General features: G+C 44.5%; 1 protein-coding gene across 2 annotated transcripts in view; it reads right to left on the bottom strand.

The window, feature by feature from the left end:
• Window positions 1–2467: 2467 nt before the first annotated feature.
• The window catches only part of LOC135899753 (uncharacterized), a 78117-nt gene continuing 53086 nt past the window's right edge, over window positions 2468–27498 (bottom strand). For both annotated transcript variants that reach the window (XM_065429084.2, XM_065429086.2), the window contains 4 exons: window positions 19081–19220; window positions 11168–11235; window positions 7183–7263; window positions 2468–2616 (listed from right to left, as the gene is read on the bottom strand). In XM_065429084.2, the coding sequence (XP_065285156.1) occupies window positions 2550–2616; window positions 7183–7263; window positions 11168–11235; window positions 19081–19220 (356 nt within the window). In that variant the 3' untranslated portion in view covers window positions 2468–2549. The remainder of the gene's footprint in view (window positions 2617–7182; window positions 7264–11167; window positions 11236–19080; window positions 19221–27498) is intronic.

The raw sequence follows: 27498 nt of genomic DNA, 5'->3' as shown, positions 1-27498 counted from the left end.
CTCCAGAAAAACTGGCCACCCTATAAACGTAATGCCTCATGACCTCGAGCGTACCGGAATCTTCGAAGAACGCCAACATAATCTTCATTCATAACAAAGGGGATGCCAAAGCCTTGAAAAATTATAGACCAATCAGCTTACTGTCCGTTGCCTACAATGCATTTACTAACGTAATCGCAAATAGAATCAGGAACACCTTAGACTTCTGTCAGCCAAAGGACCCGGCAGGATTTCGTAAAGGGTACTCAACAATAAAGCATATTTACACCATCAATCAGGTGATATAGAAATGTGCGGAATATAAGCAACCCTTATATATAGCTTTCATTCATTGCTAGAAAGCGTTTGATTCAGTCGAAATATCAGTAGTCATACAGGCACTACGGAATCAGGGTGTAGACGAGCCGTGTGTAATAATACTGATAGATATCTATAGCGACTCCCCAGCCAGCTTAGTCCTCAATAAAGAAAGCGACAAAATCCCAATAAAGTAGGGAGTCAGACAGGCAGATACGATCACTCCAATGCTATTCACAGCGTGTTTACAGGAGGTATTTAGAACCCTGGATTGGGAAGAATTGGGGATAAGAGTTAACGGAGAATACCTTAGAAACGTGATTCGCTGATGATATTGCCTTGCTTAGTAACTCAGGGGACCAACTGCAGTGCATGCTCACTGACCTGGAAAGGCAAAGCCGAAGGGTGGGTCTAAAAATTTATCAGAGGAAAACTTATGTTTTACAGTCGTCTCGGAAGAGAAGAGCAGTTTACGATAGGTAGCGAGGCACTGGAAGTGGTAAGGGAATACATCTATTACGGGCCAATAGTGACCGCGGATCCGGATTATGAGACTGAAATAATCAGAAGAATAAAATTGGGCTGCGGTGCGTTTGGCAGGCATTCTCAGATCATGAACAGCGGGTTGCCATTATCCCTCAAGAGAAAATGTATAACAGCTGTGTCTTACCAGTAATCACGTACGGGGCAGAAACCTTAAGGCTTACGAAAAGGGTTCTACATAAATTGAGGACGACGCAACGAGCTTTGGAAAGCAGAATGTTGGGTGTAACGTTAACGGATAAGAAAAGAGCAGATTGGGTGATGGAGCGAACGCGAATTATTAGCATCTTAGTTGAAATCAAGAAAAAGAAATGGCATGGGCAGGACAAGTATGAGTAGGGAAGATAACCGGTGGTCATTAAGGGTTACGGACTGGATTCCAAGGGAAGGGAAGCGTAGCAGGGGGCGGCAGAAAGTTAGGTGGGCGGATGAGATTAAGAAGTTTGCAAAGACAACACGGCCACAATTAGTACATGACCGGGGTAGTTGGAGAAGTATAGGAGACGCCTTTGCCCTGCAGTGGGCCTAACCAGGCTGATGATGATGACAGAACACTGGGTATGTGGCGCCCAACTACTGCGGGTCTTCAACGAACCACATTGGTGCCACCTTGCATTAATGGGTTTGTGCCAGCAGATGTGTGCAGCTCCTCAGCGAACGTCTATGACGCCAACTTGAGCAGCTGCGCATGTGCTACTGGGAGCGTACTGCTGTACAATGAAAAAAAAGTATTCTTCAAATTTCTCCGATGCTTGGAGGAATTGAAGCTCCGTCAGAAGGTTTCCTCAATGACAGAAGCCTGATGTTTTAGAAACTTAGGCTGTGGCGCATCCTAACATTAGTTACTTTTGCGCCATAAGACCTTACATAACTAACTGACATGCCTTTACAGGCTGCGCCGCAAATGCACTGGTTCTATTGTCCTATTCAATGAACATCATTCAGGCCAACGCTTTCCTGAAGTGCGTCACGAATGCACTAGGTATGTGCCGCTCCTTAGTTAACCTCTCCCCATCTCGGGTCACCGAGTGTTTGTAGCTGGGTGTGCGACCAGTGACGTAACAATGCTAAGCATTAGCCGGCACAGGCTTGCCACACTTCTCATCTCCGAGGGCACGCGGCCCGACTAGTTGGCAGTGTCTAGATGAGGCAGCGTGACAAAAAAAAATGTGCCCGAGAGAGGCCTTGTTGCCGCATGAAGCGTTTCTCGGCATCCGGACGCACCGGCACGCGATACATTTCGGATGCAACGAGCAGGCTTCGCGATGGCGCCGCTAGATGGTGCTGAGTGTCCTGACGGCAGTGCAAAAGAAGAATCACGCCGCAGTGCATGTTTCATACAGAGCTTGTTTCTACGGTGACAGTACGTTCTGTCACTATGCTGATTCAATGCTACACGCATTACCATCTACAGTCATCGCGTGTTAGGTTCTCCCGAATTTTTCGCCTCTCTCCTACAAATATTTATGCCACGGCGATCACAAATCACAACACACACATATCATTTTTTTAAGTTTTTTATTCACTTCGGCTAAGCATACAACGAGGATTGTTTTACTGTGCACACGACTCACAACAATAGTGCCACTTTTTGTGCTTCATTTATTGATTTTATACGTACGTAGGTCTTCTATATTAACTAATAGTCGCCTTCTCCATCATGGCAGAGATCCCTGCTATGCTGGTCAACTGTGAAACCACAGGTATCTTCAAAATAGCTGATGCATTCTTGAGGCACTGAGTCCTTCACTTCTCTGCTTGTCCACAGTACACAGACTACAAACATGCAAAAAGATGATAAAATTTGCTGTAAACTGTGTTTGATAAAGTAAAATGCAAAAAAGTCAAATTCGAGAAATATCAGAAATATCCACCTTTTAAACAATACCGAGGGATTATAAGCTTTGCAAATTGCAATGTTGCCTGCATATGCGGGCCTCCTTCACGCTCGCAAAACACTTTTATGTAGCAAGGAACTCAGCAACAGAAAACCGTATCGGGAGTGTTCCATGTCGCTCTACAATTTTCTCATTGACACTTTTCACCTCATTGTAATATTTCACAAGGTGATTAATTTGGATTGTTCATGTACTTAGGCGGAATGAAAAAAAATTGAGTATCTCCAAGCGGCCGTATACAGTATTACGATTGTTCTGTCCCGCTACGTGACCATTTGCATAAATTTAAACTCTGTGAAGTTAGCTAGGACACCCTGTATAAGCCGTCTAAGCCACGTCAGTCTGCCCTAAACACGCGAACGAGGCGGAGGAAATCACGATGGCCGTGGCTCTTCAATCCGAAAAAAGCCCAATTAGCACTTTCTCTGACTCACGAACGGCGGTCAGGGCTTTCTCGTCCGCTGTAGTTTCTAAACACGCCGCCGACATTGTCAACAGATCCTTTCGGACTTGTATGGGCGAAGAAACTGGAGGTCATAGCATAGCATGGTTCCAGGCCCACGTGAACGATATAACTAACCAAGCGGGTTACCAGTGCCTGGCACGTGAATTCACGAACTGCGCCCGAGCTAATGGTCTGGTCTGGCTCTCCCACAGGATTGCCCCTGTAGGAGAGCCACAGAGAACATTAGCGACACAGCAGGAGGAAATTCCTCCCCCCCCCCCAGCCCAGAACTGGACACGGCTCAGACCGTTACCTTAAGGCTCCTGCAGACGGGATCCTACTTCATCCCCAGAGCGCTTAGTTGGATAGAACCAACTTCCAGCAGTGGTGCTACAAATGCGGTCACGCATGCTGCTCCTTCGACCACATGCTCTGGCTCTGCCCGTACAACGCGGACTCCGAACTTCAACACAAGTCTAAGTGGGACGCTTTGCTGAAGAGCTCGGAATTCACGCACCAACTGCAGGCTGACCGGAGGGCCCGCGACGTCGCTGAGAGTCCCCACCTCCCTGTCCCGTCGTGGGCGAAATTTGTGCAAACGCATTCAACCGCGGCAAAGTTCAACAAGCACGTAATTCCCCTTAGCAAAAAGCTAAATCGCGCTAATCTTCAGAAAAAGATAGACGGCGCCTATATAAATGGATTGACTATTCTTCTCGGCCAAAACCCACAAAGCGGAGGTTCCCTTAAGCTCGATAGTTACCGAGGCAGGTTTTTGGCAGGGTGTTCTTTCCAAATTACTCCAAGAAAGTTTGAACCACCTCCCAATTGATGACCCGTTCAGAGTGCGTAATTCAGAGGTTATAATTGATTGTTTCTCTCACGAAACGAGATTATTGGAAGCTATCTTTGCTTTTTCGATTGAAATTACACACCTGTTTTATTCCATTCCTCGAAGTGATATTTTAGCGATAGTGCAGGACTGTATTGAATTTCCGGGAACTGAAGCCTTCCAAAACGATGCGGGTATTTCTATGGAAAACTTTTTAACGCTTTTAGATTTTTATTTTTCTGCTACTTTCGTAAACTTTGAGCGCTGTAGATCCATTCAGCCTGGGGGAGTGTGCATAGGCTCATGCATCACCCCCGTGTTGAGTGAATTGTTTTTAGCTAGTTTGGGCAAACGCATTCAAGCGTGCCTTGGAGACAATCAAATTTTAAAAAATTGCTAGCGACTTCGATGACTTTCTGGTTTTCGCGCACATTGGTCAAGGTGTTGGGAACGAGGCCGTAGTCCAAAGGACGTTAGCTGTTTTTAAGTCATGAGCTCAACGTCTGACGTTCACCCATGAGCTTAACAACGACGGTAGGCTACAGTTCTCGGATGTTCGGTTTTTCCTCAGCGACTCGCGCGTTTGTTAGATCTACCAGTCAAGGTCGAAAAAAGTATACTGAATTTTGATTTGGACCACTTCTAATTAGTAATGAGAGGGATAGCCAAGACATGCTTACGCGCTGCCCTAGACAAGTCCTGCTCACACCAGGTTCATGAAAGTGTACGTATACACACAGTTCGCCTGATAAAGGCAGGGTTGCCTAGGAAAGTTGTGGCGTCCATGACTTAAGGCCTGACAAAAGGGGCTGAAACTGGTGATCAGGCGTTGACGATTGAGGGACAAGCCCATGAGCGGACTAGATGCGCGGCACTGCCCTTTATTCACCAGCTGACACGCCGCCTTAACAAGGTGGCGGAGAAAGGCAGTGTCCGAGTTGTGCTCACGGCACCGGATAAACTCGGGAAACATTGCAAACTTCACAGTGTCGCAACTTGCAGAAAACCGTCCTGCCCAAATAAACACGAACTGCCTTATGTGGAGTGAAGGAGAAATGTGGTTTACAGAATTCCGCTGTTATGCGGAAGTTGCTACATTCGCCGAACTGGCCGGTGTATCAACGTTCGTCTAATGGAGCAGAAGCTGCTTGTCGAGGCCCCACGGGGATCTGGGCACTTGGCGGCGCATTGCAAGCGCTGTGAGAATGAATGCATGCTGCTCTTTGATAAGACTCAAGTGATTACTTCTAGCACACATCAGAGAGAGCCGGAAATACTCGGGGCCTTCCTTATTCATCGGCAAAAACAGGCCTGCGTGAGCAAGCCTAGCGTATCTTTGACGGCAAAAGAAATAAAATTCTTGCACAATAAGGTGCCATTGCGCATGCGCTTCAGGGATTGATCATGTAGCACGTGTCTTCTTGCATATATATTTATGTCCTCCTGAGAATAAAGCCAGCTGATGTCTAGCGTTCGGTGTGTCTTTTTCCATGTTCCTGTCCTCGTCCTTTTTTAAGCGCTAGTGCAATGTCCCTTTATACTGTCACTGTACCACTGAAAAACTTACCAGGCACATAACTCTCTTTATGCGCATTGAATGCGAAAGCATTCAAGGTGAGTCAACTCAATTTCCGAATCGGGCAAAGTCAATTTCGGAGGGAACCTACCAAAATTTCGCAATCAGCCAAGAAAATTCTTGGAGTGGACAAGGTTGATTTTCAACGTGAGTCAACTTAAATGTCGAATTGGGCGAAATCAGTTTTCGGGATAGGCCACCGAAATTTCGCAGGTGGGCCAGGTCAGTTCGGAGCATGGGCCAATTCAATTTTTGAATTTGGCGAAGTCAATTTTGTGGTGTGGGCCACTCAAACATAGGGGGTTGACCAAACCAATTTTGGAAGTGGGCCAGGTCGGTTTTGAACGTAGGTCAACTCAGTTTGGGAATTGAGCAGTCACTTTTTGGGGGTGTGGGCCACGGCGTCCGTGAATGTTCACCGTGGGAGTTCGCAGTGCCAGCCGCAGCAAGATCAGCACCGGCAAGGTGACGTCATCACTTGGTCGCGTGGGTTTCGGTACCATGGGATGTGAAAGCCGGGCGCTCGGCGCATTTTCCACCATATGGGCCATATCATGCTCCCGCATTAAAGCTTCCGGTAATCACACTCCCATCACCCGGCATTTGATCCTGCTACGTGCCCTCTTTCTCAAATCGCAATAACATTTCGATCGCTTCCCTTGAGACGTAGACAAATAAAGGAAATTCTCACCCTCGATTTGTACCTGCTTAGGGCTTATGATGTGAGGGTGGTGGGTCTTTGCTTCCAGCTCGGTTCGTATAGGCCACGTAGTTCGTGTCATCAACTCCTTCGCTTCAAGATTCGCTTTATTATCACCTACATTGCACACACTATGAGAAGGACAAGCATATATTTGTTTGTTCCGATGTCTTGTTTGCACCAGCGTTCTGCGTACAACCGGTGAACAAGAGAATGCCAGTCGCTGTTGAATTGCGTGGCAGGGTTCACTTGGATGAGGAGGATGCCAAATAGACGAAGGCCACGCAGTAGAATAAGACAGAGCTCTGGCCTCGTTTAGCTTCTCGCGCACTGACGGAGCTGGTCTAAGTGAATCTGTGGTTATCCGGCAAGGTGAAGCGATGCATCTCCCTGTGCGTCTCTTGCCGAGTTTCACCGACGAATGTGCCCCGCAAGTTTCAACCCAAATTCTGGAAAAACGTGAAGCACACCCGCTGCGCTCACCATAGCATCTACACCTGACGACGCCACAATCTTCTTCTAGCCTGACAGCACGCACGTCGCAAAGAGACAGCTGATGCAATCCGCAGCTCTGGTACTACGTACTTGGGCTGCGCGTGGGCACGTGCTCTCAGCGGAGAATGTCCCGTTGCCAATCACCACGAAGTCGGGCGAAAGAGCTAAAGAAGGCTATTAAGGCTAATATTGGAACAAATCCATTTCAATATCGATGAGGTATCAAACCTGTTATGGGTGCAACTGGCACTTTAAGACGCCTTCAATGTACCAGTACTAGACCATTACGTATTGAGCACTCCCCTAATCTGAAATCTCACTCATTGTCAGAGATATCAGGTATTGCACAGGAGATTCACTTTCGGAACGCACTGTTTATCTACTGGGTAGTCTTACCGTGTCCATGATACTCCAAGTCTGCAACAGCACATGTCTTGTAATCTGTGTAGTAAATTATGCCCTCTCGTGGAGTCATATCTGAAAAAAAATTCCCAGCAGGGCTTTGTTTCAAGTACGTTTACAGAGGAAATCACCCAAATTTATATGAAACAGGCATTTAAAAATGCAGTAAGGACCGAAAGCATTGACCACAACATATGAACTAGTTCACAAAGAAATAATAGAACACTTCTGAACTAGGCTAGCTTGCAACAAATAAAATAGCCTTGCACAGCTAAGCTAATACACAGCACCAAGCAAGCATAAAAAAATTCTCAGACTGCAGCTCAAAATGAATCTCGACGTTAATGCGATTAGCATTGAAACATCGCAGCGATACACCACATTGCAAATGCCGAAACTCGCAATATAAGGTTTGTATGCAGATGGCTACTCTCTTGTGCGTCCCAGTGGGCAGGCTGTGCCATCTAGCGGTGCCAGCGGGAAGTCGGCGTGTGGCGCATGTATAAATAACATATTCATATAATATTCTACAGTGTTATACCACGCAGGTTCTATTCCTCCCAGCAGTTCACGCCCTTGTCGAGGACTGCCTGCCTGCCTGTCTGTCTGTCTGTATAATCCTTGAAAGTGTAGCGACGTGAATCCCTGCTTCATATACTATAGTTGCCACTTCTTGGCCACTGCATCTTATCCAGCCGTCATGCTTACTGATAAACGCATGCTGCGAACGCTCCGTGCTTCGAATTGTTAAAATGCGCCTTATCATCTATGATGTTTGGAAACTTGTTTTTTGCAGTTCTTTACTGAAACGATCGCACTACATTCGAGATTTCCGGCGTTTCCGAAAAGTGGTAAACATCGCTTTATGCCTTTCTTTAGCTATACTGTCGACGTCGCTGCTTAACCTGTGAGGTCTCGCACCACGAGCCTCGTACCACGGCTCTGATCAGCGCATTATAAACCACAGTTGACCGACGCGGCTGTCTACTGTGATCGCTACGGACGGCCCTTGCGTCGACTTGTGGACCACGTGATTCCCCATTCGGTACTTGCTGGCGGTGATCAGCTACAAAAGTCCCTGTGGACTGTGCGTCGTTAGGATGTGCGTCGTCTGTGAAAAGTGCTAAACATCACCCTTTTGCCTTTTATAGGTGAGTGCACGTCTAAAGCCTTGTAAACTGCACCTGAGTGCATGCTGCATATCGCAAGCCCAATGCCTATGATTATATGTGTACAGTATGGGTGTCGACATTGTCACATATCGAGCACGCATAGTAATTCACAGCCAGCAACTACTGCGTAGCAGTAGTGAAAGGCTTTCTTTTCATGCATCTGCTGGCTTCTTTGCTACATGTGGCCCGAGAGGGCGACTGAATGTAATTTTGTTCTCTATGCCTTGTGTCCTAATCTGCTGGGTTCACATTGAAGTCAGTCCCTATCAAGACCAGAAGACAAGGTAACGTTTTTGATGGCCTAAAGGATGCCAAATCTGCACGTGAAAAGTTTCAAATGTAAATCCGACGTGAGATGAAATACTTTTTGTTACGAACAACTGACCTAAAGAAACGCCTTTCAAAAGTAGAAGCTTCGCTAGGCGATTCTATAGATAATGCCACAGTGTTATCTGAAGAAAAAGAAATGTGTCGACGACATCAAAAGCAATCTCCCATCTTTTTTTGATAGGCTGGATTCGGAATCAAACATAGAAAAACTCGTTGATTATATCAACAAAGAAGACTACGAGGCTTCCGAAGTCGTCATTGCAAACATCTGCAAAGATAACTTTAAGCTCAAAGTAACGCATATTGAACGAGCACATTGCATCGGGTCTCGCACGCAAGGGCAGCACTGCTCAGAAATTGTGAAGTTTCTAAATTACAGGACAAAATGCAGTAAACCCTACACGCTAAAAGAAATCTGACATCCTTAAAGGTTCGGATTTATGAACACTTTTTACCTCGAATACAGTTCATGCTCAGGTGGCTTCGCGACTTTACTCAAGCGAATTGTCAGCCCATTGAAATATTCAAGCTGTGCTTTGATACGTTAAAGATAGGCAGGAAACTATATCGATACGAGCATTGTGCGGGCAGGGTAAGGGAATGTGTCCAGCAATATACAAACCCTTGAAGCAGTCACAATGTGCCGAAAGACATGCCCAACAACTTTCCATAAATTCAGCCAATTTTCTTAACAAGAAATATCACCTTGCATCCTTCATTTACGCTTGTTGAGGAACGGAAACGCCTTAAATACTGAAGTTAACAATTCAGAGTCACAAGTTTCAAATTTGCTCACTGTTTTTCGTAAAGATCCGGTGGATAGAAAAGCAGGCTGTGTTGTAATAGCCATAAGAAAGCATAAAAGGTCAAACTTATTCTTACTGACAGCACTCTTGAAACTATTTCTGTTGCATGCTATTTTGCCAGCTGTAAAATTGGTTATTGGAAGATGCTACAGGCCATCCGACCTCCAACCAAATTTTTCTGAGCAACTACGGTGTAGTTTAGCTTCCGTCCTATCCAAATATAACAGTCCTCCTGTACTTTTAGCTGGCATTTTTATGTTTCAAGGCGTAAAGTGACCTGCTTTGACCACCCCTGGTAGGCGCCACGCATGCGAATTTGGCAGATTTTGTTGATCTCTTACAATGTTTTCAGTTGTCTCAACTTATCTAAATACCGACGCGGGACCCCCTACGCTATTCTTAATCTGCTTCTAACAGCCCACCCAAACGTGCCATCGTAGAGGTACGAGAGTATATCAGTCACCATCGGTGTCATACAATGTCCCTTTAAAACTCAAACCGTGAAGCAATCGCTTAAAAAATTATATCATGACTTTTCTCCAGCAGATCCCGAATGCTTCAACTTTGAGCTTTTAGGATTTGGATAGGTTGTTTATGCGTTTGCAGCTACCTTAATAGCATTCTTGGGCAATTTTCTCAAAATTTGAAAATTACATATTAGTGTAACAGTACAAAGTATATACGAATGTTACTTTATGCGAGAATACGGTTTCGTGAGAAACATGAAATGCTGCTACAAAAAAAATATGAATGAAATAATGCTGCATTGTGAATAAGATTCCGCCTATTGTTTCCTCTGTTTCGGTTATGCAAATACGCGTGGTTTTTAAAAGTGAGGGTATGTTGCAACTAGTAAATAATCACCGTAAAAGTTTTTGTATGCAGCTCTTAGGTTGCCCGTTCCTGCGTTGAGCGTCGGCATGCTTTCGCGTCCCTCAGTGTCCCTCGTAACCGGGCGAACGAGCACATGGAAGGATGAAAGGGCGAACGCGGAGTGCAGTGAGTGCGAAAGACGGCGAAACCGAAAAGAACGCCAGAAGGAAAGCGGAGGAGGAGGGAATGGCAAAAGCGTGAGGAGAAAAGCCTAGTGTCGCGCAAGGCGGGCTCTGCGACGATAATGGCCACGAGATTGCGCCAGTGTAGCACGCGTCAAGCATGTAGAAGCAAAGCGCTGCAGGTGAGCAGAGGTCTCTCTGCGGCGGCTGCAGTGAATCACGCCCTCGAGTCACTGACACACTCCCTCTTGCGATCTACCGGTTAGCGAGGCAGTAGAGCCACAATTCGCTTCGTATGGAACCTGCCGCACGGAACAGAATGTCCGCATCCGTCAATATATCTGGAAATGAACACACGTATAGAGCTGCACTCAAATTTTACATAAAGGAATATGGTAATGGTCGGTGAATTTGTTTACTTACTTAGTATTTCGTTATGCTTTCACATGAAATATGTATTACATATTTGACATCTTTGACTTAATAACATGTATCATAGCATGGATAAAAAAGCATTCGTGACAAAAGGGAAATCGCTGGCGACGTGACAATGAAATGAATGCTTCAGGTCCAAGAAATAGAAGTCAAAGATACAACTAAGCGAGCCTGTTAAGATTTTCACAGGAAAATAGATGCGGAACCAGCACCACTTCTAAATAAAAAACAGGTTACTGACCTTCTCCTACTGTGAACGTCATCGTTCCTGGTTTTTCTGCTGCTTTCACCTTGAATGGAATTGCTTGGCTGTAAGGAAACAATTATGCAGAATACGTGTCCCCATAGAGCAACATATCATTCATAATGATTAAAATGACCCAGTAATGTTCAGGCAGTGGTGACCAGCACGTGGCTATGCTAAGAAAAGAAGTGTTTCGGCACTTTCTCACAGGAATGACAAATTAAAGCATGCCCACATATAGGAAACTAGAACTGTAAGCAAATTGCCTAATTGGCTTTACATGCTTTGTAAAATAAAATTGAGTAGCAGCTATTGAATACTCGAATCTATTTATTTATAGAACAGCTGATTATTCAGTTTTCATCTCACACGCGAATAAATGAGGCCGAATTATTCACAACACGTCTTCTTCTCCCTTTCACTGCTCCGTAAATCAATTCTAGGGTAATATATTAGCTAGCTAGTCACAGGTACAGACGGCTTTGCTTACTTTTGCAAGAGTAGGGAACAATTTATACTTTCCTAATACAGAATTTAGGACAGAGTTCAACTGCAGGAAAGCATCGCATGCTCTTACAGTTGAATCTCTTCATATGGGCGTTGAGTACTTGCCCTGTACATTTCTATGTCTTGCAATTAGCAGTAAGCAAAAAACACTTCCATTTGTGAAGCATGCGATAACATATGGCCCATACAATGACATCTACCAATGTGGAAAACACATTTTGTGGCGCCGCGAGGAACAGAAAACGGCAGTCTCATGAAAAGTAAGGTAAAGAATGCATGAGCAATGTTGGGCAAGAAATCTAGTCATATTCTTTGTTCCTTGCCCTTCCCAAATAAGCGAAATAGGTTACATTGCAGCGAAAATTATTTTTAAGTGGGGAAGAATGTAGTTGAATATAAACGCATGACTAGATTAAACGCTGATAACTTTCGCAGATGTCGACTTTGATCTAATATTGGCGTGAATTAATCGCTAACAATGTTGGCTGCGAAAATACCAATACGGCAACGGCGACAACTACTAGGTGGATTTCCTTTCTGTGACGTAGTTCTGAATTATTCTGTGTGCTGCGGCATCACAGGAATGCTATAATCACCTAATAGTGCATTTCTTGCTGGTGGACGTATCGGTGGCATCGCGTTTTGTCACCTTTTACGCCCTTCAAACTACAAGTACAGCTCCCTACGTTTTACACTTCTGTTCTGTAAAGGTCTCAGGCACTTCACCAAGCAAAACTCGCCTCATAAATTGAGCCTAATTGGTTAACACAGCAAAACTTAGTCCTCTCTTAGCCTGCTCAACAGCCATTGCGGCTATGGTTAAGCAAATAGCATGAAACCAAGAAACATCGACATAGACTAAACGTACACATAGGCACGATCCAGGACATCATGTGGCTTGGAGAAGAGAGAAAAATTGCAAAAAATAAGCAGCAATTAATCTAGCAATAGCGCAGGTTTTACGTCGTATTGCCACCTTCACGGGCACCCGTTATTTATGTGGGCTTGCAGTTCAGGGAGAAGCGCCTGAACATTTAAAATTATTGTCATGCAGTGACATAATGGGTCTCTTTTAGGCAGCCTAGCATATCATGTATGCTTAAAGACTCGTAAGGAAGCGAAAGAAATTGGTTTTGAATAGACATCATTGTTGACATAGTTTGCATGCAAGAATGGGCGCTGCTATATTGTCAAGAACTGTACTTAGGAGAGAAACGAGTGTAACTTCGGAAGTAGTAGAGCAATAGTGATAAAGTATTATTCCCCTCCTGGCAGTAGAGACGTGAATTCTTTTAGAAATCTAGTAGACTGAGCCATGACGCCACTGCAGGCATCGCAACTACCACATACATTGGGCAACATAACAAGAAATGCAACAAGAGAGATAAATATTATAAATAGCAGAAGTACACTCACAATCCTAGAAGCTATCACTTCAATAGCATCTAAAGCTTTCGAGTTATTTTAGAAATTTAATGACGAAGACAAACACAATATATCCGTGTTCCTGAATCATTACTTCAGATAACAAAGTAACAGGTATACCAATAAAGCATACGATAATAGCACATATCATCATCATCGTCATCAGCCTGGCTACGCCCACTGCAGGGCAAAGGCCTCTCCCATACTTCTCCAACTACCCTGGTCATGTCCTAATTGTGGCCATGTTGTCCCTGCAAACTTCTGAATCTCATCCGTCACATGTACACGTACAATGACCACAAGAAACGCGATATATCCGTGCTCGTGAATCATTACTTCAGATAACAAAGTAACAGACATGTGAATTAAACATATTAGGAGACATGTAGAAAACACAACACAGCAAGAATAGTACTTATTGAGCAAATATAAGCTTTTCCAAATGTAATCGAAGAAAAATTGTAACCAGCAATGTTTACAAAAGGCGGGAATGAGTACCCAATCAAGAATTGTTATAACCCACTATAACAAACTAAGTCTTAAAAGCTATATAAGCCAAAGGACAGCAGCAGCATACAACAGACTTCGAATGTACTTATTGTAGAAATAAATTTTCGTAAAAAAAAACTAATGATGACAAGGGAGGCGCCTCAAGCGACTTTACCATTAGACATGACTAAATAACTAAGTGATAAAGATCCATTCACGACATTCAAAACAATAAGAGTTGAATGTGAATTGATGTAGCGCTTATGATGATAACGCTTATATTAAAAGAACGTATCTTTAAGTTGGAAGTACTAACACAGTTCAATACCAGTGTTCATAGGTACATATACACAATTAAAGTTAGGTCAGAAGGCTAACAAGAATATGTTTTGCACTGGAAAAAGATTAAAGTTATTTGAAGAGTTAAACAAAGATCCGTGGTTAAGTGCAGTTCACCAGAATATAAGCAAGCAAAACAATATCAAGAACAAGTTAAAAGAATTAAAAGAGAAGGTTTGCATCAGCTGGCAAAATTTACAATTCTTCAAATATAAAAGCTGTACAGATCCCACGCATTGTGGGAATCGATGTAGGCGAAGCTTTCTGGGCTGTTTCCTTTTATTGGCGATAATTATCGGTAATTTCGCCGGCGAATGTTTCATTTCGTAACGTTTAGGCCAACACCAAAGCGGCGAGTTGACATTAAACGTTACCTTGCGTGCACCACTGCTTTTTGTCTGCATAGCACACAGAATACGCAAGGGGAGGGGTTCGCTTGAGGCGCTGTTGTGCGCCATTCATCATAACCTCTGAGAGGGGTGCGCATATTCATTGCCTAACATAGCACATCGCGTCGTTGAAGAAATATTAAACTTTATTTAAAGTATGGGCCCATATATGCTAAAACCACAATAGAAATATGACGCACGACATAGTGGCGGACTCGAGATGAACTTTGACACCGTGGTGTTCTTTAACGTGTTGCTGAACCTCAGTACATGGTTCAGGGTTTGTTATTTCACCCCTGTCAAAATCTAGCTGTCGTGGTCGGGATCACGCCTGCAACCACCAGCAACGCCACAGCCGCAAAGTTATCATGATGAACACAAAAGTGTTGAAATTACGTGTGACCGCTTCCGTAGTGCCGCCTAGACGCTACGATACGATTCAATGCCATTCGGCTTTTGCAAGCCTTGCGCAAGTTGTCCGCTTGACAAATCTGCATGGTGTTCATTTTTCTCAAATAGCCGAAACCTATTTTACAGTGCCTTTAACTTAAATTTATCCTGTTTCCCGCCACTGCTGTCATGTCCTCACGCCACCTTTTCCTTACAACACCCCCGCCCCCGCTCTATGGGAACTACGAGCGAAGAGTGGCAAGGTTGTTATACACTCGGTTAGCGATTGCGTCGGTTCTTCTCCTTTTATGTCTCCTCTCTCCTCTCTACTATTCTATCTAGCTTCCCTCTGGACCTGTACCCTAGTAGAAAGGTAAGTGCTGCAATTTATGCAATGTTTTCACGGAGGTACAGATAATTACAGTTGTCAAGAAGCTAAGGTGCCGACACCCACAGACCTCCGATGACATTGTGCGCATTCTACGCGTTGCAAAGGTCCAAGCGAGCATCTCGTGTCGCCTTTTCTCTCTGCCGCGCTCCTGTCATGTATGCACAAGCTCTGAACCAGGCCCCGACGCAGTGTGCCATACAGCAACAGCAGCAGCAGTGGTGGTAAAGTCGAAGAAAGGATAAAATAAAACTTCACTTTAAAAGCAATACTTGGTGGACAGAAGAGCTAGAACTAGAACGAAAAAATTGTAGCATTACTCAGAAGCAATCGTATTCTTAACGGAGAAATAAGTATTCAATTTGAAAAGGCCTAACATTCAGAACGCGTTTGCAAAACCATATATAATTGGAAATGCGGAAGATAAAGCTGGCATGAATTTGCAATTATTAGCAAAAACTAAATTATCTTGCATATAAATAAATACAGGACCAAATCAATCGGACAGTAATAATAACAGGCATATAAAAAGACAATGGCGAAGGAAGAAAATCTGCAGAGCAAAGGATAAATTCCATCTCAGACAAACAGAATCCTTTGGCAGATGCAGAAATCACAGTTCAAGGAGGAATGTTAATGGATCAATAGAACTCCACCAGATTAGTAAAATCACACAGATGACAAACTGTTCACTTTGTCTGAACTAGGCGATGAAATAGGGACTTACGAAAGTACATCATGCCTGGTCCGGGCCATATGAAAGCTGTCTCTAATAATCGAATATACAAATTACATGAAATGTCCTATTTAAGTCTTTAAATCACTTACATCAATTTAGATACTTTTGCAAGGAATTTAAATTTTCGAAAACTCAACTCATTCCAAAAGGAAAATCAGAGTAAAGAAATACGTGTAAGGACATAGAGACCTAATTGTAGTTCCATATCAAGGAAAATAATAAAGAAATAATTGAAACATCGAATGGACATTTAATTAGCAAGCAAATGACAACACAATTAATTATTTGTATTCATTTCATAATGCAACTAAAACAATAGTTTTATAATGGATTACTAAGAGAGCCCTAAAAGCCAATATAGGTCAAATGAATATGCTAATATTGTCATAGGATATTAAAAATGCCTCTAACCGAATAAAACCTACAATAATCAAAAAAGAACGTCGCAAGAAAGCAGTGTTATCAGAATATTACACAACACATTTATAGCATATTTATACAGTGGACACTCATTTGCATCCGCCGTGGTTGCTCAGTGACTATGGCATTGGACTGCTGAGCATGCGGCCGCAGGGTCGAATCCCGGCCACGGCGGCCGCATTTCGAGGGGGCGAAATGCGAAAACGCCCGCGTACTTAGACTTAGGTGTACGTCAAAGAACCCCAGATGGTTGAAACTTCGGGCGTCGTCCACTACAGCGTGCCTCATAATCAAAAAGTGGTTTTGACTCGTAAAACCCGATAATCTAATCTAACACCCACTTCCGAAAGTAAAAATTGATAAATCTTTAACAATCTAAAAACAGGTTGGCATAAAGGTTCCCTTCTCATTCCTGTCGCGTAGAACCTAGCTATTTCAGACATGATGAGCTTAACATTAGTATTCTTGTTTCGTCGGAGACGACGCCGAAAGGGAGGCAGGTGTTTGGGGGCGCGATGCCGCAGGTAACGCGAGTATGATCGGCGTGGGTTGTGCTGCGATACGGTGCATGTCAAAGGCTCAGTCACTGCATACCAGTGGTGAATGAAAGGTATGGCCTCGGCAAGATTGTCGCGAATGGCTCTCCTGATGGGAGCCACCAGAGATGGATCAGGCTGTCGAGGTCCATTGCTGAGAGCACCTCAGAGGGGAGCATCTATAGTTGGCTCGTCCCCTCCTCACAAAGTCATTGATATATATTGTCACGTTGTGGAGACGTTGAGAAAAACTTAGTAACAAAAACTGTGAACGCCGAAATTAACTTATTGGTTGAACCTGTGCTTACAAAACAGGCCACAATCACAGGCGCCGATCGTCGAAAATTTGGTCTGCGGCCCAAGCGCATCAGCTTTTAGTCGTGAGTCATCTAATGTTTCAGAATTATCGCTGGTGCCCGCAGGTCCTTATGAAATTACTATACAATTCGCGTCGTGCATACAACCGGATTAGTCAAGCTTGGGAGACAACAGACAAAGGAAAGAACCATCGATAACGTTCGACAAATTTCCGGTACGTGCAGGCGCGCCCTGCGTTGAGTGATCACGTTTAACATTTGTTAGCCGATGAAAAGCGGTCACCCGCAAAAAGGTAACTAGCTACACGGGTCAATATGAAAAACTGTAAATTAATAGGGGGGCTGGAGGCAATTGTCAGGCGCTAGAGATTGTCGGTAGGTGGGACAGCGCTGCGTGCAAGCAACGTTTGTCGACGCAGCTCATTGAAGCTCTGGCAGCGTGTGAAGACGGACGCGACCGAACTTTGGTTCACGCAAGAAGCATTTGCAATGCATCTTCCTTGATGTTTCGAGGACGTCTTTGGTCTTCCCCTCTTCGCTCAGGGAGAGATTGAAAGCCTCAAATCTGCATAGCATTCTCTGCGTAACTTGCGTAGATATCGCCAGGTTTTTGAGCGCGTTGGCCTGAGCACTGTTCCGCACGGAGTTCTCACAAAGCCGGGTGGCCGAAGACTTCCACGAATTCCGTCTAACACGTGAACCAGGTTTCGATGTCACCCTCATGATTGCGGAAGCACAGGTTCGCGAAGTCAGTAAGATAAAATAACACGCTATTGAGGTTCGTCTGGTCATCCCACTTTAGTGCGCATTGACGTTTTCATGAAAGCCAAAGTCAACGTCAGTCTCGCCTGTTACACTGAAGAGAGGGGGGTCCTGCTGCCGGCGGAAGGCACCACAGGGAACGGGAGCGAGGTTGGGTTGTGGCTGATTGCTTGTAGAATCGGTCATTGTGGTGGCTGAAGCAGTACGCAGTGTGGAACTGCGAAATTCCAGGACGAAGCTGGAACTTCTTCCCGGACGAACGCTTTTATTTCTGCACGCAGTGCTGACTGGCCCGAAAGGGCAGCCGAACCTGCAATGTGTCACTTCGTGTGGTGAAGGGTGACATGCGAACTAGCGCTGCCCACCTAGCTTCTCGTAGCTTTGGCATAAAGTGACAATATCAGTCACGGACTGAGGATTCTTTGCAAGTAGCATGTGTAAAGCATCGTCAGGGTCCTTGTGGGGAGGCACAACCGAGAACATGACTGACAGAGGAGGCGTTTGCTGTAATGGAGTATGAGGTGTTTCCTCGGATGCGTCTTCAGGCATGGTTGAGCGTAGGGTACGGGATCGAAGTTCCAGCATTGACGTTGTAGCTGAAGTACGCTCCACACACTTGTAAACGTGTTTATTAATCACCACCGCTTGGGCCGACCGTCAAAGCTGGGCACCGTCTCTAAGCACGAGCGGCGTTCCCCGTGCAAAAGCGCTGGAGAGATTGACCCAGCAGAAAGCGTTGTAGAGGATGGCCCACTACAGCTTTCCTTTTCATCGTTACACAGTGTACTTCGGCGTGGTCGCTAGCTGACCCACAACGCCACCCCGAGCTGATGTGAATATAGTTCAATGCCAATAAACGAATACAGTATAGTTTAGCACGGTGTCTTAATACAATCTCTTGAGCCTCTCTTTTTTGACTCAGTGGTTTGAGCTGTTACTGAACTTTCTCAGTTATACTAAGCTTCGTAAAAAAATGGCACAACAAATAACGCTCTATTTGCAGGAACGTGTGTTAAATACGTTTGCCTACACTTATTATCAGCTTTTGTCTGTTTTGGCACTTACAACGCACGAAAAAGAAAAAAATTAGTTAATGAAAACCAGCCTTAGACCTCATGCGCGATTCTCTTCTACCGTTGTTACTGGCGCTGTTGTTAACGATGGGCCATTCCTCACTTGTCCAAATTCCAATTTTCCTCATATACATACCCCACCGATGGAAACAGCCAGAGATATGTGGTCGTCTTTGCATCGGGGTCGATCTCCAGTTGCCTGGCGGCCAGGCAAACAAGATCGGGGGTATTTGGCGAGGCCGAGATGGCGACGGCGTACGGAAAGCTGGAAAACACCTGCAGTGAATTGAGAAAGGTCGCAAGCCCCAGAAAGCTCAAGTGCGTTTCACCGCAGACGAGCTTGTAACTGGTGGTCAAAGTTCACCACGAACAGAATGAGAGGTTTCAAAATTTGCTAATATTTTTGTCTGCGAATACGAATCTAAGATAACGCTTTCACATAAGTGCAGGAAAATACACTTTGATATTTATTATGCAAATAACCAAGCTTCACGAGATCACGAGTGTTTTCTCGTCAAAATAGCCTAAAGGCAATACAGAATACGGCCGACAAGTGGACGATGTACACAGTGACATTTTGTAGTATATTGTTAGCGTTGTGGCCTCTAATCATGACTGATATTTACGAGGCAGATTGTTTACACTGATATGGATCAACATTACCACAAAATGAATAAAGAACAATAAAAACACAAGATCAGCAAAATTTTGTTATGCACACTTAACAAAAAAAAATGTGCATTTGTATAGTTCTCCCTATAAAAATGCTAAAGTGGAAGCTCGACATGAACAATGACACGACATTCCTAGCTGGATAACTTTCCAGTCACTTTGACGAACCTATGCAGATATGCTAGAATGGACATGTACCTGGTACTTAACACGCACCGAAGGACACTGTTGCATATTGTGAAAGACTGCGGGACCCCCTGGGTTTCCTGAAAACTTCGAGAGTGCAAGTCTGACCTTCATTGCCTGTTGTCCGGCGCCATTATCGTAAAGCTAAAAGCCCGAGCCTCCCTTAGCGTAGAGGGAATGATGATAGTTTAAGAACAGTGTCCTTAAAAATATATTCTGGTTATTGTCAATTGAGCAATGTCCTTTTCTTGATGAATTATTAGAAATGTTTTTCCTGATAGCAGATTACTTGCAGTTCTGCCCTACAGCAACAATATGACTATAGTGGCAAAGAAGGAGGCACAAATGGCAGCCGAGCGAGCAACGTTATACTAATAAGAGAAGCTGCGTTTTCGGAGCAACATGCTAGATCATATTACGTGGGAGTTTTCGCCGCAGTCCCTCGCGTGAATCAGTGAAGCCCTGGCAACTCTGTGACGTCGTACCCTTTTTGCAGAACGGACTTACGATGATGTGATATGAAAGGCTAAATCCCATTCCTTAATCCATTCGATGTATGTCTGGTATGCCCATGAGCTAAAAACACTTTAGTAATATTCGCTAGATAAATGCTTTATTCATGGTTTTGACAGCAGCTGAAGTATAAACATATTTACCGAGCAATTATAGAACAAATACTACCGAGGTAGACTACCGAGGTGAACTGTTCGTGAAAAAATGAAAGCAGCCCGACAGCTTTTATGTGTTTGGAGACTTGTGCCTATTTTAAACAAAAATTGGCTTTTGGGATTATACGTATCCTACCCGCGATTTGATTACGAGGTACGCTCTAGTGAGGGACTCCGGTATAAATTTTACCACCTAGGTTTCTTTAAGTGCACCCAATGCTGGTACATGGGCATTTATTTTCCCTTTTGTCGACATCAAAATGCGCCCGTTGACGCCACGATTGGACCCTGCTGCTTCATGTTTATTAGCGCAATGCCATAGCCACTAAACCTTTGTGCCGGATGCTATTGAGCGAATCTAATATTTCAGTGTAGAGATGATTGAACTTTTTTTAAAAAATCAAAAAGACATAGCATCCCTCATTATACTAGTTGGGACACCGCAGATATCGCGTCATAGCCATGTCACAAAAAAACCAATGCGTTATTCTATGCATTCTATACGCGAGTCTTGACCCCCCAAAAAGAGAAATAATTCCTAGGAAGCCAACTGTAAGAGCATATGTAGGATTTTAGGAAATCTAGAACAGGCAGTCATGTACGACGACTCCTGAAGGTTCTTTGATGATTTACATTCTATGAGAGTGGGTAACCACCACAAGTGAAGGAACAGGCAAGCATACAAGCCGAGTCTTCCAGTTCTACTCCTTTTTGTGAATTTTTGGGACATCACCAGTGAATTGCTGTTTCCTGCTTAGTTGCGATGGAGACGCAGCCTCACACGTGGCCGCCGAACTCTGCCGTGCCCACGGCAGCTGCCTCCAGGAAGCCCAATGGTACCGTGAGTGACACCACGCACTACTAGGTCAGCAGTGAAGAACTTTGTGACGACGGGTTCGAGTGGGTGCGCAGTCTTAAAACAAAGAGAAAGTTCCTGAGCACAACTTCGAATTCGAGAACGTAAAGCGTGAGGTCTATGCGGAATACAGAGGCACTTACCATCGTTCTCGCGCTAGTTCTCGCCACTGAAAACATAAAACGTCTGAACAGGCAAGCCATTTCGGTACTTAGAGCCGCCGGTTCCGAACGCAAGGACATCAGAATGAACGCACTTAAGAATGCCCTGACGGTTTACGTAGAACATGCGGAGGCCTTGGCTTATTTGCGCAAAGTCATGGAACTTGACGAGGTTGAAGCCCGCCCTCATATTCCTCGAGGCAAGGAAGCCACCACGCGTAATTTACGACGTTGATGACACGACTGTCAGCACCGGTCTGTCAGTCCTAATCAAGTCAGAATTTGGAAACAGCGTCATCGCAAGCGCGTTTCGCCTCGGCACGTCAGGATGTGTAACGATTGTACTTGTGGGCTAACACCTCCCATCACATAAAAGCAGCCAGTTTTCACATGCAGTTCGCCTCACTGTACCAAGACCACTGCTGGAAGTGCGTGAAATTAGGTCTTGTGAGCAGCGTCCGCAAAAACACTACCGTGTGTTCTCTATGAACTGGGCCCCACACCCCCAACTCATGCGAGGCCAGTGTGTCGAAGCGCACAAATTGCAGCGGGTCTCACGATCCATCCTCGAAGGAATGCCCTTTGATCCAACAGGACATTGCAATATTGAAGAAAAATGGTTAGAGAACACCACTTCTAGCGGCAGCGTCTATTAAACAACGACGATAACGTAGTCTACGTCGTTCGAGAACCTACAAAGCCTCGGTACCATCCGAGCCACGTCCAAAATAACTACGGAGTGACGCCGATGGTGGCACGCGCATAGCAGACGTTGACGCGATGACGAGAGTCCGATTTCTAAGTTAGAATGACGGTGGTAGAATGACCGCGAGGGAACGACGACGGTTTTATGGCAACGAATGCATGTCATCGACTGTCTGACGAAGACGTAATGACGATGATGACATCACAAAATTAGGAGGCCAATGAGATAACAACTTGTGCATTAACAACTGCATGGCGGCGACCGTATCATAAAGCCTGTATAAAGAGGATGGAGTGACGATGATGGGATGATGGGCGTGACATACCGAAACTGGACTGAGAACAACACCAGAGCCACGAAGGCTTGACGACGACGCTGTCACAACATATGCATCGTAGGGACTGTGTGATGACGACGACGGTATTATAATTGCGGTGTAATCATAACTGAATGGCGAGAGTGATTAAACAAAAGCGCAAGGAAATGAGGATGTTGGTGAACCGGCGAAGGTGGAATCACGACAGCGGCAGGGATGGCGACAGTGAGTTAAAGTTACTTAAATGATGACGACGCTAAAATGACATCGTGATGGCGGCGTGATATCAATGGTATAGCGACGCTTGTGTGACGACGATGGCTTGAGGAGTTGATGACAAGCAAGAATTTTGACAATGGAATAATCAGGAGGGCCTCACGATGATAGTATGACAACGATTACACGACGACTGTATAAGCAAGAGCGCGTTAATATGAACGCCAACGGAGCGTCACATGATAAAGCTGCAATGACGACCATGCAAGAAGCACGACGACATCCGGACCATGAGCGCATACGGGTACTAGCACTAGCTGCAGCTTTGTCGTGATGAAAGGAGTCGCGACGGGGACGGCATGACGAGAGTCGCAACACGAAACTGGATTGACGATTATGGAACGCCGCGATGGCATCAACACCATGAGCACATACCGGGTGGCTCACGCAGTAGACCCCTTGGGCCACTGAGCTGGTATAAATGCATGCATAGCAGAGCATAGCATAGCAATGTATGTATGCATGGATGGATAGGCTCACTACAGCTGATGTAAACAAAGCATGGCATTATCATTCTAATTCTGGCAACGCCCATCTCACGATGAATGACACGTTATTGCAATTAGTATCTCAGCAACGCATCTAGACGCCCTATAGCCAAATTCGTTACTTGTGTGTAGCTGACTTCTTTATTTTCGCTCACTGACATCGCGTGCATAGCTCAACGCTCCTTGCTTTTTGAGCATTGTAGACCCATTATGATCATTTCACTACTTTCTCCACACTGGGCTGCTTTCGATGCCATTTCCTTTTTTTTTTTTGTAGACGAAGTTTTTCGTTTTCGGTTGCCGGCTCCTTCAATTCTTATTTTTTTACTTCTGGTTGGCTGCCCTAGCACCTACACAGGGATCCGCACACTTTCTAGAGGTATATAAATGCTTGCTCACATAACTAATTTAACATGTTCAGTTCCACATGCATAATGACCGAAGCTGCCTGTTCGGGCGCATGCGCGGTTACACATGCACAGGTGAACATATCCCGTGGCCCACGTTGTCTCCTTGCACTTACCCAATACCATAGACCAAATGGTTCATATTGGCGCGAAGGGTTAGAAAAGGACATCATACCAAAAAGGTATGACTTTGCCAAACAGTTCTAAATTTGTTAATGTGGGCTGAGAATGTTTGATTTACAATATCAGTTTTTATGACTTTGTCTTCCTTAGATAGCGCCTTTCTTTACCTTTGCGAATAATGTCGTCGAGTCTTCCTTTCGTGCTAATTTTTCCTCACCTAATGGCAACCTGTGTTTGGCACAAATTTTGACTTTTGCTTTTGCGACTTTTTTTCTGTAGGGTATCTTACAGCCATTATGGAGGTCTATAGCTAACATGGGTGCTGATTTTATTTATTTATGAAGGCGCGCACTCATGGAAGAGTTGGCTGGATCCATCAAAGACAGTTTTTGTGCTTCCTGCAGTGCTCTTCATGGGGAGAACGGAAACACTCACACGGAAGCGTAAGTATTATGACACCGCTGCTATTCATGCATGCTAAAGCTTCTAGCGGCCACTCGGGCATGTGCGTGGTATTAATAGACTGGCGTTGGTTAAAAAAAAGCCGTTCAGATGAAAAGCGCTAACAGAACTGCGAAGAAAGGACTGGAGAAAGAAAGAAAAACTGCACTAATGTTCACCCCGAAAAAGGTTGTAATTCTGAGATGTTTGGCAATATCAAACAGTTTGACACCCCTATGTTTGCATTTTTTCGGAGAACGCTATTTTAGGAGATTTTGTACTGTTCTCCGAAAACTACTAGGCGAATGAGAACTGCACTTTCTAAACATTCGAGCTATAACCTATCTGAAACATGACATCATGATTATTACCCCCACCCAAAGGTCGTCGAGTAGTCAGCTAAGAAGTATGCCGTAGTAACTATAGCGCTCTAAAAAAATAGAGAAATAACTTTTTGCCTATTTCATTACGTGACTACGTCGTTCTTGTTAGTCGCGTACCAAAGTTGTTGCTTTTGCGAAATCGTAAAGCTCATAATCTGATAGTTATGGCAAAAAGATGCAAAGTCAGAATGAAAAAGAAAAATAATAAAAAACGGACATGCTTTTTAACAATATAGTGCATATAAACAGGCTGGCTCTAACTGGTACCATACAAAAGTACACCCTTTTTAATGACTCCAACGACTGCAATTCTTCTATACCACCTTCAAAGCTTCACCCAACCTTAATTATACCCAGAAATTTTGACAATTGCCCCAGTGGCAATTTAGGTTCGCTGCAGTGTCCCTACCTAACACACTGCACAGTGTTTTTAAAGATTACATGTCGAAAGGCGTCCCCGTATTTCAATAACTTTCATTCATCAACATCGAGACGCCATGCCTTTTTGTAACAACGATATATACGGCACTAATGCGCAGCTTTCCTGCTGCTTTATAGCATACTTTCCAACCGAAGACCTTTGATATTAGTAAAATTTCCGCAGGCATGATAACCAAGGAGGGGAAGAGATAGCAAGAACTTACGTTCCACTGAGTTTGCTCACCAGTTTGCTCTGAGCAGACAATTTTTGTGGGGCACATAAGCACATAACGTGTATACGCAGCTCTCTAGTGGCAGGAAACTTTGAAGAGGATCATCATCATCATCAGCCTGGTTACACCCACTGCAGGGCAAAGGCCTCTCCCATACTTCTCCAACTACCCTGGTCATGTACTAATTGTGGCCATGTTGTCCCTAGAAGCGTCTCAATGTCATCCGCCCACCTATCTTTCTGCCACCCCCTGCTACGCTACCCTTCCCTTGCAATCCAGTCCGTAACCCTTAATGATCATCGGTTATCTTCTCTTCTCATTACATGTCCGGCCCATGTCCATTTCTTTTTCTTGATTTCAACTAAGATGTCATTTACCCGCGTTTGTTCCCTCACCCAATCTGCTCTTTTCTTATAACTTAAAGTTACACCCAACATTCTTCTTTCCACAGCTCGTTGCGTCGTCTTCAATTTAAGCAGAACCCTTTTCGTAAGCCGCCAGGTTTCTGCCCCGTACGTGAGTACTGGTAAGACACAGCTGTTCTACACTTTTCTCTTGAGGGATAATGGCAACTCGCTGTTCATGATCTGAGAATGCCTGCCAACACACCCCAGCCCATTCTTATTCTTCTGATTATTTCAGTCTCATGATCCGCATCCGTGGCCACTACCTGCCCTAAGTAGATGTATTCCCTTACCACTTCCAGTGCATCGCTACCTATCGTAAACTGCTGTTCTCTTCCGAGACTGTTCAACATTACTATAGTTTTCTTCAGAATAATTTTCAGACCCACCCTTCTGCTTTGCCTCTCCAGGTCAGAGAGCATGCATTGCAATTGGTCTCCTGAGTTACTAAGCACGGCATTATCATCAGCGAATCGCAAGTTGCTAAGGTATTCTCCATCAACTTTTATCCCCAATTCTTCCCACTCCAGGTCTCTGAATACCTCCTGTAAACACTCTGTGAATAGCATTGGAGAGATCACATCTCCTTGCCTGATGCCTTTCTTTATTGGGATTTTGTTGCTTTCTTTATGGAGGACTACGGTGGCTGTGAAGCCGCTATAGATATCTTCCAGTATTTTACACACGGCTCATCTACACCCCGATTCCGTAATGCCTCCATGAATGCTGAGGTTTCAACTGAATCGAACACTTTTTCGTAATCAATGAAGGCTATATATAAGGGTTCGTTATATTCCACGCATTTCTCTATCACCTCATTGATAGTGTGAATATGGTGTCTTGTTGAGTAGACTTTACGGAATCCTGCCTGGTCATTTGCTAGACAGAAGTCTAAGGTATACCTCATTCTATTTCCGATTACCTTAGTAAATACTTTGTAGGCTACGGACAGTAAGCTTATCAGTCTATAATTTTTCAAGTCTTTGGCGTCCTCTTTCTTATGGATTAGGATTATGCTAGCGTTCTTCCAAGATTCCGGTACGGTCAAGGTCATGAAGCATTGTGCATATAGGGTGGCCAGTCTTTCTAGGACAGTGTCTCCCCCATCCTTCAACAAATCTGCTGTTACCGGATTCTCCCCAGCTGCCTTCCCCCTTTGCATAGCTCCCAAGGCGCTCTTTACCTCTTCCGGCGTTACTTGTGGGATTTCAAGTTTCTCCAGACTTTTCTCTCTCACCTTATCGTCGTGGGTGTTACTGGTACTGTATGAATCTCTATAGAACTCCTCAGCCACTTGACCTATCTCATCCATATTAGTAACGATATTGCCGGCTTTGTCTCTTAAAGCATACATCTGATTCTTGCCAATTCCTAATTTCTTCTTCACTGCTTTTAGGCTTCCTCCGTTCCTGAGCGCCTGTTCAATTCTATCCATATTATAGTTCCTTATGTCAGCTGTCTTACGCTTGTTGATTAACTTAGAAAGTTCTGCCAGTTCTATTCTAGCTGTAGGGTTAGAGGCTGTCATACATTGGCGTTTCTTGATCATATCTTTCGTCTCCTGCGATAGCTTACTTTTCTCCTGTCTAACGGCGTTACCACCCACTTCTATTGCGCCCTCCTTAATGATGCCCATAAGTTTGCCGTTCGTTGCTTGAACACTAAGGTCCTCTTCCTGAGTTAGAGCCGAATACCTGTTCTGTAGCTTGATCGCGAATTCCTCTATTTCCTTCTTGCCGCTAACTCATTGATTGGCTTCTTATGTACCAGTTACTTCGGTTCCCTCCTCAAGTCAAGGCTAATTCGAGTTCTTA

The sequence above is a fragment of the Dermacentor albipictus genome, chromosome 5, assembly GCF_038994185.2.
Source record: "Dermacentor albipictus isolate Rhodes 1998 colony chromosome 5, USDA_Dalb.pri_finalv2, whole genome shotgun sequence".
NCBI classification, from domain to species: domain Eukaryota; kingdom Metazoa; phylum Arthropoda; class Arachnida; order Ixodida; family Ixodidae; genus Dermacentor; species Dermacentor albipictus.
Note: the sequence above shows the minus strand (reverse complement) of the source record. Positions and strands in the feature narration are given on the sequence as shown.